We start from the raw sequence: 15,852 nt of genomic DNA, 5'->3' as shown, positions 1-15,852 counted from the left end.
CCTGTATACGAGTACAAACGGCTGCTGTCCAGGTGGCGAGAAGCATGTTTGGGAAAGGGGAATCCCGACTCCAAATAAGTCTCAATTAACGCCTTTTCTCTGCGGTACTTTTACCAGACCAGGGATTTAGGTTCCAAAGTTTAGTAAAGGTGGTAACCTTTACCCAGCCTGAGAAATGAGGGATAGCTATTCTAAGGCCGTGCTTCCCATGTCGACTGAAATAGGGGTGAGTGGTCAGGGTTTTGTTAAAATGCAGATTCTGGCCCGCCACAGTGGCTCACGCCTGTGATCTCAACACTTTGGGAGGCCAAAGCAGGTGGATCACCTGAGGTCAGGAGTTTGCGACAAGCCTGGCCAATGATGAAACCCTGTCTCTACTAAAAATACCAAAAAAATTAGCTGGGCCTGGCAGCAGGCACTTGTAATCCCAGCTACTCAGGAGGCTGAGGCAGGACAATTGCTTGAACCCAGGAGGCGGAGGTTGCAGTGAGCCAAGATTGCACCATGCACTCTAGCCTGGGCAATGAGCGAAACTCCATCTCAAAAATAAAATGCAGATTCCAGCTGACAAGGGTCAGGAGGTTGAGTCACTGCAGACAAGCTATGGAGCACGATTCCAAAGAACCATAATGCTTCTAGACTCCTTCTGAGATGAAGTTTCGCTCTTGTTGCCCACCCAGGCTTGAGTGCGATGGCACAATCTCAGCTCACTCCAACCTCCGCCTCCTGGGTTCAAGCGATTCTCCTGCCTCCGCCTCCGGAGTAGCTGGGATCACAGGCATGCACCACCACACCCAGCTTATTTTGTATTTTTAGTAGAGACTGCTTTTTTCCACGTTGGTCAGGCTGGTCTCAAACTCCCGACCCTCAGATAAGCTACCCACCTCAGACTCCCAAAATGCTGGAATTGGTATTACAGGCGTGAGACACCACATCCAGCTTTTTTTTTGGAGTTTCGCTCCCACCCAGACTAGAGTGCAATGGCAAGATCTCGGCTCACTCAACCTCCATCTCCCAGGTTCAAGCAATTCTCCTGCCTCAGTCTCCCAGTAGCTGAGATTACCAGTGTGCGCCAACACGCCAGGCTAATTAGAGATAGGTTTTCACTGTGTTGACCAGGATGGTCTCGATCTCTTGACCTCGTGATCTACCCGCCTCGGCCTCCCAAAGTGCTGGGATTACAGGCGTGAGCCACCGCGCCCGGCCTAGACTCATTTCTTAAAAGCCACAGGGCTCTGGATTTAGCTTAACCTTACTCCAAATTCCTACTTATTAGTCCCTTCTCTAACAGGGCAAGTTTTATCCCTAAATGTACCAGTTAACTAAAGCACCCAGAGAAGGAACCTTCAAGCTTTCTCAACACTGGGCCTCAGTACCAAACTACACTAACCCAACAAGATCTCAGGCGCAGCACCAGGCTTAGAACACAGCTCAACAGGCCGGGCGCGGTGGCTCACGCCTGTAATCCCAGCACTTTGGGAGGCCGAGGTGGGTGGATCACGAGGTCAAGAGATCAAGACCATCCTGGTCAACATGGTGAAACCGTCTCTACTAAAAATACAAAAATTAGCTGGGCATGGTGGCGCGCACCTGTAGTCCCAGCTACTCGGGAGGCTGAGGTCGCGGTGAGCCGAGATCACGCCATTGCATTCCAGCCAGGGTAACGGAGTGAAACTCCGTCTCAAAAAAAAAAAAAAAAAGAACACAGCTCAACAACTCTCAACACTGCCTGCCCACTGAGAACTGCTGCTCTCTCCAGACATGCCTAAGACAAAACCAACAATACATTCCAGACTTTTCCCTCCGCTGGTTTCCGGTCCTGGTAAGGCACACAGCCAAGGCAGGATCTGCAAGGCCCTCCCCATCCACGTCTCCTGCATGCACTGCTTCTGTGGGCAGATGGTTAGAAACACTAAGCCCCGCTCTGTTCACGCTACCTAGCCCTACCCCAAAAACAAACTCAAGAAAAGCTTTTGTGTAAACGACAGGAAAGGAGAAAGCTTATCCACACTTTGCTTTAAAGGGCACAAGCCTATGTTATGTGACAGCCTAGCTTGGACTCTACATTCTAATTTCATTATCAGGGACTTGAATCTAAAGGGATGAAATAGTGGCAGTCCCCAAACTGCAGTGCCCCTAAGCATCTACTGAAGGAACTCTGCAATCACACTTTTCAAGTTGCTTTAAAGCAACCTGAGTACTTGCTAGCTAACGTTGGTGCTCCAAACTACCACACAGGGATACATTTGAAGGGTTCATTTAAACTAGTCATGTTTGCTCTCAATCACTACCTATCATTCTACCTGAAGAGGTTTACATGGAATTTTGATCCCAAGTGGAACTGATTTTTAGAAATTAGCCAAAAAATATGTTCAAAACCTCGATTTGAAAACCATCTGTGAAGGCTGGGCATGGTGGCTCCTGCCTGTAATCCCAGCATTTTGGGAGGCCCCCCGAGGTCAGGAGTTGGGAGACCAGCCTGGCCAACATGGCGGAACCCCGTGTCTCAATTAAAAATACAAAAATTAGCCAGGTGTGGTGGCAGGCAGACGCCTGTAACCCCAGCTACTTGAGAAGCTGGAACAGTAGAACTGCTTGAGCCCAGGAGGTGGTGGTTGCAGTGAGCTGAGACTATGCCACTACAATCCAGCCTGAGAGGACATTCAGACTCCAACATAAACAAATCTTGTGTGAGCTAGCTCCTTCTAGAAAACACCCGCATATTCATCACACCTCCCTTGCCTCTGGCACTTCCCAGCCATGCACAAAGTCCTCCTAGACATGCAGGCCATGCAGTGAGGGCACTGGTGCCTCCCCACTTTGCTTCGTGCAAGTGCTTAACAAGTTATAGGCAGTTCAGATCAGGTCCTGTGCAGCCAAATGACATACAGCCTTCCACAAGGGCCCCAAAGCTGAGTTTACCTTCAGTTGCACTGGAGGAAGTCTGAAGACCTCTATACAACAGCCTCAGCTCCCAAGCCTCTGCCACAGCCAGAGATGTGGCCCGAGGCCCCAGGTGGGCACAGAGCACCAAGACTCAGTCCACATGACACTGAAGCAAAGACAGTGCAGTTTTTAAAAGGAGGATTTATTTGACAAGTTTCACTTAGCGCAATATACCTAAAAGGAAATCACAATACAATGAAAGATTTAAATCAAGGCCTCAGAATTTCATACAAACACCAAGACCAAAATCCTGAAGAACTGGTATTGCGTCTCAAATTTTTCCCATTAACTTAAAAAAAGCTTAAACTTACGTGCCTTACAGGTTATTAAATGAAACTAGAATTAACAAACATGCCAAAATGTTTCACTTTTAATTGTAGACACAGCTCCTATATTGAGTTTAAAAAAAAAAAAAAAAGCATGTCTTTCAACATGCATCTGAACAGTGTTCAATGCAAAGGGTAACACTTAACAAAATTCAGCTGCTTTTACCTAAATACGCTTACTGCTTAAGGATATCCTACAATATAACTAACTTGAGAAAAGCTGGAACTCGTTTAACAGTTACAGTTCACTCAGCTTCACTGTCACATCCTAGGTAAGTATTGTATTCAAAAATACTGAGCCTTAAGTCTTCGTGACAATTCTGATTTCCACTTAGAGAGAAAGCATGAATCACAGGCTTGTATTGCAGAAACTGTTAAACTGAAGTTTTGTTTTTTTCTTTAAAAAAAAAGTTGACCAAGAGTCAGTGATCAGGATCAATCAATTACATTCCCCATCCACCACTCATGCTGGACACGCTAGACATCCCTCCCATTCCGTTCACGCCCATAGATGCACGGCTTCCACTACTGTAGTAGCTGCTGCTCACTGCTCCTTGGCTACCTGCAAAGAGACCAATTTGACAAGTTAGGAGTAATGTCAGACTATCAGTCAAATAAAATATAATATTCCAAGAAAAAGTTTAAAAAGTATACGAGTATAAATGGCTGCTGTCCAAGTGGCGAGAAGCATGTTTGGGAAAGGGGAATCCCGACTCCAAACAAGTCTCAATTAACCCCTTTTCTCTGCAGTACCAACTTGCCAGACTCTTGTGCTACCATTTTAACGAAATTCTTCAGGATCAACGTGAAAAATTAAGTTTAAAGGAAAACTAGTGTTTTTCAAAAATTGCAAAATTACTTCATATTTTTAAAGCTATAAACAAGGCATTTTTTAAAAAATGTACCATAAACATTCACAATGTGTCCCTCAAATGACATGAGAATAGGGAGCACAGGGGAAATCTCTTGCTTTTCCTATTCATGGTGGGCAAAAGTGAGACAACTAAGTTGGACTAAAGGCAACTCACTGTGCCCAAATGGCAGCCTCCGTTGAGTTAAGTCAGAGCCATTGACTGCTACAGAAAGTGTTATTACAACATCAGTATTTGCTATTGGGAATTTAAATTATATTTTTTGAGAAAATATTTACCTATGCAATGTTTGATTGAAAATCACTGGAGTTTTCCTGTAAAACTTGGTCTGCAAAAGGATTTTGTAGGGTAAGACTATAATACCAAAATCACCATTCTTTAGACCAATTGAAAAAAATAAATAAAACCAATCCTAGGTTAACTGACTAATAAATACGGTCCTGAACCCAACCACCATTCTATTTAAAATTCTCCCTCCATCTAAAATTTAATGCTAACCAAAAGACAAAAAAGTGAACAACTTTAATGTTTTAATAAATGGAGGCAGATGTTTTCTGGCTCGACAGTATTCCAAAGCTGCAATGACTAGTTTGTAATTCACAAAACACTTCCCCCTCCCAATGATGGTTTCTGAAAATTAAACTAAAAAAGTTACGTTTGGATTGAAAGCATACATTTAACGACCCAATTTCACCAAAATGGAGCCTGCATGTATTCCCAACTAAAAAAACCTGCCTAAAACTTATTCTAAGTATATTAAAAAAGATGCTTACCGTATCCACTCATGCTGCTCTGGCCACCATAGCCACCTCCATAACCACCACTCAGCTGCTGGCTGGCTGGGCCACCGTAACTGGACTGGTTCGCTGTTAAGTTAAGAAAACATTAGAACCTTGCTCCTTACGTAATGTGGTACCTGGTGGTACCGGGCTTGTAATTCTACATCTATAATTTTCCAGTCTTGATCTTCCATTACTATAACCCTCTGCCTCCTTCTGCCTATTGTCTATAACCAGGCTGCCCTTCTATCCATCATTTAAGCTAATCAATTATTTATAAACCAAAGTGCTAACGATATACACATCAGCAGGACTAAAATTCACATGATTCCATTAGTAGAGGCATTTTGTGAAGATCTTATGAAGTTGCTTGACTGAATTTAGTGGGGTTTTCCCTTTAGTTTGATATATCAAGGTATGTCATATAAAGGTTTATCAGTGAACACCTAATTATGCCCAAATTTATCTTAATCCTGTTTTGCTATTTTAAACTTTATACTCAGAAAATTTCAGTAATTTCACTCCATAGGCCCCTCCCCCAAGAGTACTTAACTCTAATTTGGATTATCTATCCTAACACACAAGATACAAAATTCATTCAAATATCAAGAAACTGCTTTCTTTGCCTAAGTTTGTTATGCTAAACTCATTAAATAGATTAACTTAACTTATAATTGACTTATACAGATATAAACGTTTTGTTTTTAAAAAAACTAACGATATTTACACAAGCCCATGCCTCCCATCATTTGGCTACCATAAGCACCACCGCTTGCTCCTGCTGTAGAATTCAAGAAGAGTTCTACATATCTGTGTTCTGAAATGAGAGAAAAGGTATACAAGGTTAGCTTAAAAAAAGGACACTAAAGTGATATTTACACAAACCCATGCCTCCTAGCATTTGGCTACCGTAAGCACCACCGCTTGCTCCTGCTGTAGAATTCAAGAAGAGTTCTACATATCTGTGTTCTGAAATGAGAAAAAAAAAGTTTGAAAATGTTTGTTGGTGAAAGAAAACAGGATAAGCACTTTTTAAACACGCAGATCTATGAACTTCAAATACTTCGGCAAAGAAAACTAGCTACTTCTCTTAGGTGATCTTTAACTTCAAAATCTAGCCTTTACATGTTCATCTATATTGTCAATAAAGGATATATACTTCAAGATGTGAGATGTGTATCACAAATCTGTTAAACTAATTTTTAAAAACCAAACATTTAACACACCCCACCCCCCTGTCCCCCGAGAATCAATCTATTACTGGAAAGGAAACTTCTCATATCTTCTTCTTTTTTTATTCCTCTATTGTAAATGTTAGTCACACAATCACCTACGAGCGAGCCCATAAATGCTCAATCACACTTACGCATATTTGCTTTGTCTTTTGACATAGCTGCCACAGCATCTTCATGAGTTGCAAACTCGACATCTGCTTCACCAGTTACTCTGCCATCAGGACCAATTTCAATGTGTACTCTCACAGGATTGAGTGGTGAAAAAAACTACAACACAAGGCAGTTCAAAAAAACTGAATCAACTTTCTAATGTTACAAAATGAAACTAAAATTTCTAACGTGGTGTTCCCTTTATAGTACAATAAAGTTCAGAGTTTTATTGCCATACTGAAATACTGACTTGTGAGTTCATCTTACACTTACATTGTAAATGTCATTCTCAGTAGCTCTGTAAGGTAATCCACGCATGTGTACACAGTGTCCTGTTGTGCTCTGGAAAGTAGAGCCACCATCCCCATATCTGTGATCAGACATTCCTGAAAAACAGTAATTGAGGTCTAGATGGACAAGAGTGTAAGCATCCTTCAACTGAGAAATTCAATTCTTACCTTACCTCTTCCAAATCTATCTGACCCAAATCCATAGCCATCATTATAGCCATTGTAATCATCATAGCCTCCATATCCTGAAAGACAAAAAAAAGTACCATCAATCAAATAAAACACCTACACAAAGGAACTGACTTGCCAAACCTTATGAATCCTCACATACCTCCACCATAAGCACCACGCCTCATCCTTTCAAAGCCTGCTCCTCTGCCAATGCTGTTATATCCTCTGCCAGCCCCAGGTCTGTCATAGGGACCTGGCCGCTGCATGGCCATAAGCTTTCGTGGTGGGTCATAGTGAGTTCTAACTTCAGCTCTACTGCTCTTAAAGATTTCAATATACCTAAAGCATCGTTCATAAGGAAGGGGTAGGGAGGGGAGAGAGAACATTAGTTCATTTTATACAGGTATTTAGTTATACAAGAAAACAATCTAGTCACAGCCATGAAACTGACTAATATTTAGAGCCAGATTTCTTATATTTGCATAGGCAATGACCAGAAATTCACTCAATAAATAGTTAAGACTTAATGTATACTTTATAGAAAAAAAACTCACTCCTCTGGGGCAGAGCCCAACCTTAGGGGTAGAGAGGAGTACTGTATATGAATGTTTTAGGAGGGAAATAATTCCACTCAACTTTCAACGTTTCAAGTCTTAAATCCATTGGCAGCATGTATAGCAAGTGGGCTAAAAAGCCAGCCTCCACCAACAGTCTAGCCCACACTACACATTTCCTTTCGCCAATAAATACCCCAGCCTATGCTTTTAGTAAGAATCAGCATAGGTAAGCGCATGCTTCAATGAAAAATAGTCACAAGCAAAGAGAATAAAACCTTTTGTGACAATTTCTTGAAAGCTATGCTTATTAATACTATGCAGAACATTTATATACAGCAAGAAAAAGTTTGTTGCATTTCAACTTTAAAAACAAGATCAGAAAGTATCACATTTTCTTATGGTAATATAATTTACTAGGTTGGTGTTATTACAGCTAAAGCCAGGTTTGCATTAATTTTTTAAAACCATAGTCTCTCAACTCTATTGGGGTTAAAAAGACTCACAAAATTGTAAAGTAGACCAATTAACTAGGGACAAATTTTAAACCTAAAATTTAGTTTGCATGTGACATGGGACTCTGACACAGGAAAAGTTTAGAAATCATGGCAAAACATCAATTAACTAGGACTACAAAACATTAATTTCTTCTTTTAAGCAGAGAGAATATGGATTTAATTGTTTACCATAAGAAAAGTGACATATCCAACCAACCATCCATCCCCACCTGTGCCCTATTCTTTCCTTGTGTTTCTTTAGAGCCTTTTCAGCTATTTCCTGTGAAGCAAACTGCACGAAGGCCTCCCCCGTACTCCTCCCCTGGAAGTCCACCGGCAATGTTATCCCATTTGGCACGATTTCCAACCCTTCAACCCAAGGACAAATAACCCCAGTAGGGGGGCAATATTAACATCACAAGCCCAGAAATGATTCTTCTTATAGCTTTAAATAAACCAGAATTTTTAACTTTAGGTGAACGGTATGCTTTCAACAAGTACTCTTTAAATATGCATTTCAATAATATGAAGTTCCATAATTACAAAATATAACTATTCTTAACACACCCATGGTACAGTATATATTTTTAAAAAACCAACTTGCTGAACCCAGGATGCATTAAGAATTCAACAACTTAAAAACACGTATCAATACAACTTAATGTTGAGAATTATACAAGAATTCAATTAAGTTTTAAGCATTAAACAACAGTTTCACTAAATTCAAAACACCTTTTACCTCATTTTATATTTCAATGCTTTAAGTTATTGGAACTTCAAGTTTTAAAAAGGTACACATTTAAACATTTCATATAAAAACTGAAACATTAAATTATAATTGACAAACATAACAATCTAAATTTTCAACAAAACTGATCTACACAGCACAATCATGCTTGCTTATGCTCTAACAGTAGTATGATTCACTTCTGGAAATTCCGTCTATGAAAAATCCTTTCCGTGGATACATTCCCAAGCTTACAAAAAGGACTTAAAGCACTTTCCTAGAAGATATGAAATTATGTTCATATTTAACGTTGACAGATAGCATTCAATTCTCACCAATTTAGATTAAAAACAAAACAGACTTGATTTTAAAAATTCTGACACATTAGGACTTTATACATATATAAATTTCTAACATACAATAAACCATGAAAGGATTTCTTGCTTCCAGTTTATCACATCATAAATATTAATACTTAAAATGTAAGATATCTAACATTCTGTTAAACATGCAATCTTATCAGCTCTTCAGCATAAAAACATTCAAATACTTTAGGCCCAAGAACAATTTCAAAACACTTGTTACTTCAGATACTGAAACTACAAGCATTCAAACTACTCTCACTACATCTGATTTTCAGTAAGTTTGTAACACACTGGTTAAACCAAGTCTTTCATAATAGACTTTTGCATTAAAGAGAATTAGACCATTAGAGATGTTTATGGTCCCATGACCCAAGTGTCTCTTGCAACACAGACGCCTGCCATAACTTACAACCTAATTCATCATACTAATCTGACGTTAAGGGATCTTACCTTTAACTTGAGGTACTTAGCTGGACAGCAATGTGAGGGAAGTAGTTAAGCTGTTGAGGGCAATCCTCAATGAAAGATCTACTCTCAACTATAATACTAAATATAGGCAAAGTTAACATTTTGGAAGTACTTCATTTCCACCTTTAAGATGGGCTTAAATTATTTGAAGGTCTCTAGGAAGAAAATATTAATTCACTGGCATAAATTTACAACCTATTCCAAGACCTAAGCTACTCAACTTTAATGTCTGTTAAATCACCTTGCCAGAAACTAGCCAAAACTCACTGCTCAGCAACAAACAGGACTACATACCTGAGAAGAACTGAACAATTTCTTCCTTGCTACATCCAAAGGGAAGTCCTCTAAGACGTACAAAGCCATCATTGGCCGTGTCAGGACTATTTGGACCAGTATGCTTCAACACCCAATCCATTTCAACGTTGTTTGACTTGAATACTGAAAGAGGTGCTTAGAATTAGTCAATTTTGGAAAATTAGATATCAAAGTTCAGACTTCCTGGGTCTTTAGATAAGCTAGGAAGAGCTGCCACAACTCCCTTAGATGACCATTTCCATGCGGTCAAATACCTAAAATTCAGAAGGGGTAAGACTTCTATGTGCAATGCTTTATTTACTGTTACTAGGGCAATGTAAATCAAACCTTCAACATATCTGTGTCCCATAGTTTCTCTGTCTTTTTTCAGGGCCAATTTGACTTCATCTTCTGATTCAAGTTCAACAAAAGCCTCGCCACTCGGTCTGCCTTCTCTGGTGTAGATGAAACGAATACCTTGAGCCCCATTTTGAATTTTGCAGTCTGGAAAGAAAACAACCGTTAATACAGAATTTAAAACCTAAAACCACCTCTGGGTGACACAGATGAAATGCCTATCCATGTCCCCACCACAAATTACATTAACTTGTGAAGCCTATAATGACCACGATATTACCAACTCCTAGAACTCCAATTAAAAAAGAAATCTCATTCCCATGGTGATGTATTTCCAATCCATCAACAACATCCAGTATTCAAACCAGTTACAGAATGAATTTCTCTCTTAAGTCCTTGTTACTCATGTCTCCATCACACATCCTTTATCAATTTCTCAGAATATTATCAAGTCTGTACTTTGTGACTTTATGGCAAACATACTTCGTTGTGAGTTGTTTTGGTCTGGTGCATTTGTCAGTTTTACTTTACCAGCAGCCACATTACGGTTTCTCATTCAAATCCAAATTGCAGGCCCAATACTAACCTGAAAGGGAATCAGTGTTACCAAGCTAAAATGCTTCAAGTTGCACAGCTGAAGCCAAACCCAGCGTTGCCCGCTGCAAGGTGGCTTCCAGTGAACTTGGTTCTTGTTTTGCAGGTCGTTTTCCGTTACCAACGCTAAATTCACATAGTAAGTCAACACTACAAACGTCTTGCCAAAAGCTATCCATTTCACCCAAATAGAATTTCATCAGTCTAAACTAATTTCTTTTCCCCAGTCTAATACTGGGAACAAGGACATTCTGATAGAAAACACTCAGGAAAACTTTGTACTGCAAAAAAATTTACACAGGCAAGAAAACTTCCCTGGGCTTCAGCGGTCTTCAACTGTATAGTGAGCCATATCAAGAACTAGATGAGCAAACACCCTTCAATTACCAAATCTTGATTAGGAATACCGAAATTAAGACGTGACACCTTAACTTTCCGAAGCAGAATGCTCATTTTCAAGGAAACACCGAAACTGTAAACAAGAGGTTACACTTCAAGATATTACATAATTTGTCTAATCACTCGGGAGATTTTCTCAAGATTCAAGAAGAAATCCCATCTATGCCAATTTATCCTTTGCAAGAGACACCCAGAGAGGGAGGGAGCAGTGGCTCACGCCTGTAATCCCAAGTACTTTGGGAGGCCGAGGCGGACGATCACTTCAGGTCAGGAGTTCGAGACCGGCCTGGCCAATATGGTGAAACCCCCGTCTCTGCTAAAAATACAAAAAGTTGGCCGGGCGTGGTGGCTCACGCCTGTAATCCCAGCACTTTGGAGGCCAAGGCGGGCGGATCACCTGAGGTCGGGAGTTCAAGACCAGCCCGACAAACATGGTGAAAACCCGTCTTTTAAAAAAAAAAAAAAAAAAAAAAAAAAAAAATCCAAGAAGTTAGCCAGGCATAGTGACACACGCCTGTAATCCCAGCTATTCCGGAGGCTGCGGCAGGAGAATCGCTTGAACCCGAATCGCAGTGAACCGAGAACTCAAAAAACAAAACAAATAAACCCATAAAAGAAGAACTGGTGTTCAAAGACAGGTAAAGAAAACAAGTCTAACAGATTGGCAGCACTCCAAGGGACAGGAAGGCGGCGGGGCTTTCGAAATTTCCATTGCGTAACAGCGATCGGCCGGGCGCGAACAGCACAGCGGGAACTGCAGTCACTCGCGCCACGCCAGGGGGCGCCCCGAGTCCCGCCCGGCCCTCCCCGCCCCGCCCCGCCCCAGCCCGGCTGCCCGCCAGCCCGCCCGCCCGCCCAGGCATCGAACTCCAACTCCCGCGTCCTAGTTCTAACTCACCAGAAAAAAACCTCTGCACTTCATCGGCCGAGCAAGACCAGGGCAACCCCCGGACTTTCACCACGAATCCCTCTCCACCTTCGGTGCCCAACATCATTGTCTCTTAGGCGGTCCGGCGTCGAAACAAGCTGCAAGGCGGGGAGGAGGACCAGATCTGAGAGCGCCCGTTAAGCTGTGCCCCGCCGCGGACGTGCCACCCCGGGCCCGCGCCGCCCGCCCTACGGAGCAAAATCCGGGCGGACGCACTACCCCGGGGACTCTAACACCCAACACTTCCTCGGCCAGCGAGCCGACCCCCAAAGCTGCTCTAGGGAGCAGCTGTCGGCGCCCTGAACCCCAGGGGCCGGGGCCGAGGGCCAGCGTGGAGGCAAGGAAATGGCGGCGGCCGCTTCCGCTCCGCCTCCTCCGACTTCTCACACAATAGAGTCGGCGCGGCCTACAGGCCTCGGCGGCGGTGCCGGGATTCAGCGAACAACTCGCGGTTCTCGATGGCTGCCCGCAGCTAGCCAGGATCCCCGCAGCCCTCCAAGAGGTCGGGGGGAAAACAATCCTCGCAAAAACGGACCCCACGGGGGTCGCCGGACGGCTAGGGAGGACCAACCGCGACTCACCAAGACAACCGACCTCAGCGTGGGTAAGACGAAATGGCCAGCGGGCGCCTGCGCAACCTAAATAAGGCCCTTTGTGCGAGCTCTGCGCACGCGCAGCCAGCTGCTCGCACCGCCCCCTTGCGTCACAAAGAGCTCTGACGCATGCGTAACTTCAAGAATCAGCCTACCTCCGGTTGGTAGATTATTACACGCCTGCGTTTTGGACTCAGCACCCCCACCCATAAACCCGCCGGGCTTTTTATTGCGCCTGCGCTTTCCCGCGAATACTGAACTTAGAGCCTCAGCGGTTTATAGTTGTTTCTTGCGCATGCGTCTTCCTTGAAACCGTTTTCTAGCCTGACCCGCCAACGTGGGGGAGGGGAATGGCGGCCGCCAGTTCCCTATGGGGCTGTATAGGAGGCCCGACCTCTGGGTTGTGATGAGGTGGGCGTCTTTCTACCCCTTACCTCCAGTCTTGCCGGCGCGCTCCTGGCTGACCTGAAAGGAGGAGCGCGGCCTTCAGGTGCTCCCACTCCCCGCGCCGCCTGTCTCCCCTTTATCCCAAAGCTGGCCGGAGCCGATCACTGCAGATTGCCGAGCGTCCTGGGAACTACAGGGCTGCGGACGTCCGGCGCCCGAGGCCTCCCAGATGGTGCCTGGGGCACGTCCCAGCCGTGTGTGCCTCCACCTCCCCTTACCTGCCGTCGTCGGGCCTAGGGCGCCGGTCGGCGCGGGGTTCCCGTGCCTGTGGCTCGCGCCTGTACCCCGCTTTTGCCTAACGAACTTTCACCCTGTGTACCCCTTGACCCACCTCAGGGTCGGCGGGCCTGGAACGGCCTGCGGCCCTGGCACGAGGACGGGTCACCGGGTACTGCCTCGCGAGCGCGGTCTCCTCCACGGGTGCGCGCCGGCCTCTGTGCCGGAGGAGGCTCCGCTGCATCATCCCAGCGCTGGATTGATAACAGCGCGTGCATTCCCCAGGCGGAGACCCTGCATTCGAGGCCCCTGGGTCACCCGGGGTGCACACACGCTGCGAGATGAGTAATGTTCGTGGTTTCTAGCAGCACTGCCCAAAACCGAAGACGCCGGAGCTTCCCAGGCCTCCCCATGTCTAATCTGGCTGCCCTCTTCACCCCAGCTCTCGTGGACACAGGAAATAAATTCACCATAAGGTGGTGTTGGACCCTGCCGCAGGGCTACCTCCGGTAGTGCAGGCCTGAGTGCCACCCTCGGAAGATGCGGGCAAATCATGTTTCCAAACCCAGTGCCACAGAGGCCGAATCCAGTTTTGACGGGTTTGAGGAAAGTAGAGAGGACATCCAAAGAAAGACAGGAGCCCAGAGCTAACGAGGGCCTGATCTTCAAAGGCCACTTCGGCCTTGGCAAGGGTGTCACCTGCAAGAGAAGGCATTGCCAGATGATCATCAGGGGAGCAGCGGAAAAGTCTTGCTGGATGTGAGGGAGACGCAAATAGAGCAGGCAGAGGGAACGATGGTACACGCCATGCACTCTGCTGCTAACAGAACTAGAAGCACATACCTGTGGTGCCGTTTCAGAAGGCACAGTGGCTGAGGTCATCAGGAAGAGAGACTCCCACCGGGTGCGGTGGCTCACACCTGTAATCCCAGCACTTTGGGAGGCTGAGGCAGGTGGATCACCTGAGGTCAGGAGTTGGAGATCATCCTGGTCAACATGATGAAACCCTGCCTCTACTAAAGATAACAAAAGGCCGGGCGCGGTGGCTCACGCCTGTAATCCAAGCACTTTGGAGGCCAAGGCGGGCGGATCGCCTGAGGTCGGGAGTTCAAGACCAGCCTGACCAACACGGTGAAACCCCGTCTTTAAAAAATATATAAATAAATAATTTAAAAAATAAATAAATAAAAAATAAAGATAGCAAAAATCAGCCGGGTGTGGTGGCATGTGCCTGTAATCCCAGCTGCTCAGGAGGCCTAGGCAGGAGAATTGCCTGAACCCAGGAGGCAGAGGAAGCGGTGAGCCGAGATCACACCACTGCCCTCCAGCCTGGGCAACAAAGCAAGACTCCAATTCAAACAAAACAAAACAAAAATTAGCCAGGCTTGGTGGTGCTTGCCTGTAATCCCAGCTACTTTGGATGCTGAGGCAGGAGAATTGCTTAAACCCAGGAGGCAGAGGTTGCAGAGAGCTGAGGTCATGCCATTGCACTCCAGCCTGGGCAACAAGAATGAAACTCCATCTCAAAAAAAAAATACTAGTGAGGTAGAATAAATTTCATACATTTATAACCAATTCTCTTTTACATAAATTGTCCAACTTACATGAAAAGGTTTTTTAATTTTTATTTTTATTTACCTTTTTTTTTTTTGAGACATGGCCTCACTCTGTCACCCAGACTGGAGTGCAGTAGTGCAAACATGGCACACCACAACCTCTACCTCCTGGGCTCAAATGATCCTCCTGCCCCAACCTCCTGAGTAGGTAGACCACAGGCATGTGCCACCTTGCTCAGATAACTTTTTTATTTTTTTGTAGCAATGGCATCTTACTTTGTTGCCCAGGCTGGTCTTGAACTCTTGGGCTCAAGGAATCATCCCACCTCAGCCTCCCAAAGAAACATACTAGGATTACAGGTGAGAGCCACCATGTCTTGCCATGAAAGAAGGTTTTTTTGTTTGGTTTTGTTTTTGAGACAGTCTCACTCCGTCACCCAGGCTGGAGTGCAGTGGTGCAATCTTGCCTCACTGCAACCTCTGCCTCCCAGGTTCAACCAATTCTCGTGCCTCAGCCTCCCAAGTAGAGGTATTACACGTGTTTGCCACCACACCTTGCTACTTTTTAAAAGTTTTTAGTCCAGATGGGGTTTCGCCGTGTTGGCCAACCTGTTCTGGAACTCCTGACCTCAAGTGACCTGCCCACCTGGCCCCCCAAAGTGCTGAGATTAGGGGCATCCGCCACCATGCTCGGGCAAAGGTTTTTTTAATATAAAAAGTTCATAGGCGGGCGAAGTAGCTCATGCCTGTAATCCCAGCACTACGCAGGTGGATTACAAGGTCAGGAGTTCAAGACCAGCCTGACCAACATGGTGAAATCCCATCTCTACTAAAAATACAAAAATTAGCCAGGTGTGGTGGCATGTACCTGTAATCCTAGCTACTCAGGAGACTGAGGCAGGAGAATCACTTGAACCCAGGAGGTGGAAGTTGCAGTTAAATGAGATCACACCACTCCGCTCCAGCCTGGGCAACAGAGCAAGACTCCGTCTCAAAAAAAAAAATAGTTCATCATCTTGCCTCATTGATCTTACTGTCTTGGTATACATCTTGTACTTTACAGAGCTCTTTTTTTTTTTTTTCTTGAG

At 44.5% G+C, this 15,852-nt stretch overlaps 1 protein-coding gene across 9 annotated transcripts; it reads right to left on the bottom strand.

The window, feature by feature from the left end:
• Positions 1–3,062: 3,062 nt before the first annotated feature.
• HNRNPH1 (heterogeneous nuclear ribonucleoprotein H1) lies at positions 3,063–12,615 on the bottom strand. Of its 9 annotated transcripts, none has more exons than XM_064376623.1 (14): positions 12,534–12,613; positions 11,923–12,050; positions 10,023–10,178; positions 9,675–9,818; positions 8,051–8,189; positions 6,930–7,108; positions 6,772–6,843; positions 6,582–6,715; positions 6,290–6,425; positions 5,833–5,892; positions 5,681–5,740; positions 4,918–5,010; positions 4,423–4,472; positions 3,063–3,834 (listed from the first exon to the last, which is right to left on the bottom strand). In XM_064376623.1, exons 2-13 carry the CDS (start codon positions 12,017–12,019, stop codon positions 4,423–4,425), a joined length of 1,320 nt encoding a protein of 439 aa, XP_064232693.1. In that variant the 5' UTR covers positions 12,020–12,050; positions 12,534–12,613; the 3' UTR covers positions 3,063–3,834. The 9 variants fall into 9 exon arrangements, with proteins under 9 accessions (XP_064232693.1, XP_012306927.1, XP_021531984.2 ...); XM_012451504.2 differs by having other exon boundaries at positions 5,651–5,740; positions 12,534–12,611; XM_021676309.2 differs by lacking the exon at positions 4,423–4,472 and having other exon boundaries at positions 12,534–12,615.
• Positions 12,616–15,852: the final 3,237 nt, after the last annotated feature.

Source organism: Aotus nancymaae, unplaced genomic scaffold (genome assembly GCF_030222135.1).
Source record: "Aotus nancymaae isolate 86718 unplaced genomic scaffold, 86718_ANA_hifiasm-v0.15.2.pri h1tg000015l_1, whole genome shotgun sequence".
Classification (NCBI taxonomy): Eukaryota; Metazoa; Chordata; class Mammalia; order Primates; family Aotidae; genus Aotus; species Aotus nancymaae.
The sequence above is the reverse complement of the archived record's forward strand: the minus strand, read 5'-3'. Positions and strand labels throughout refer to the sequence as shown.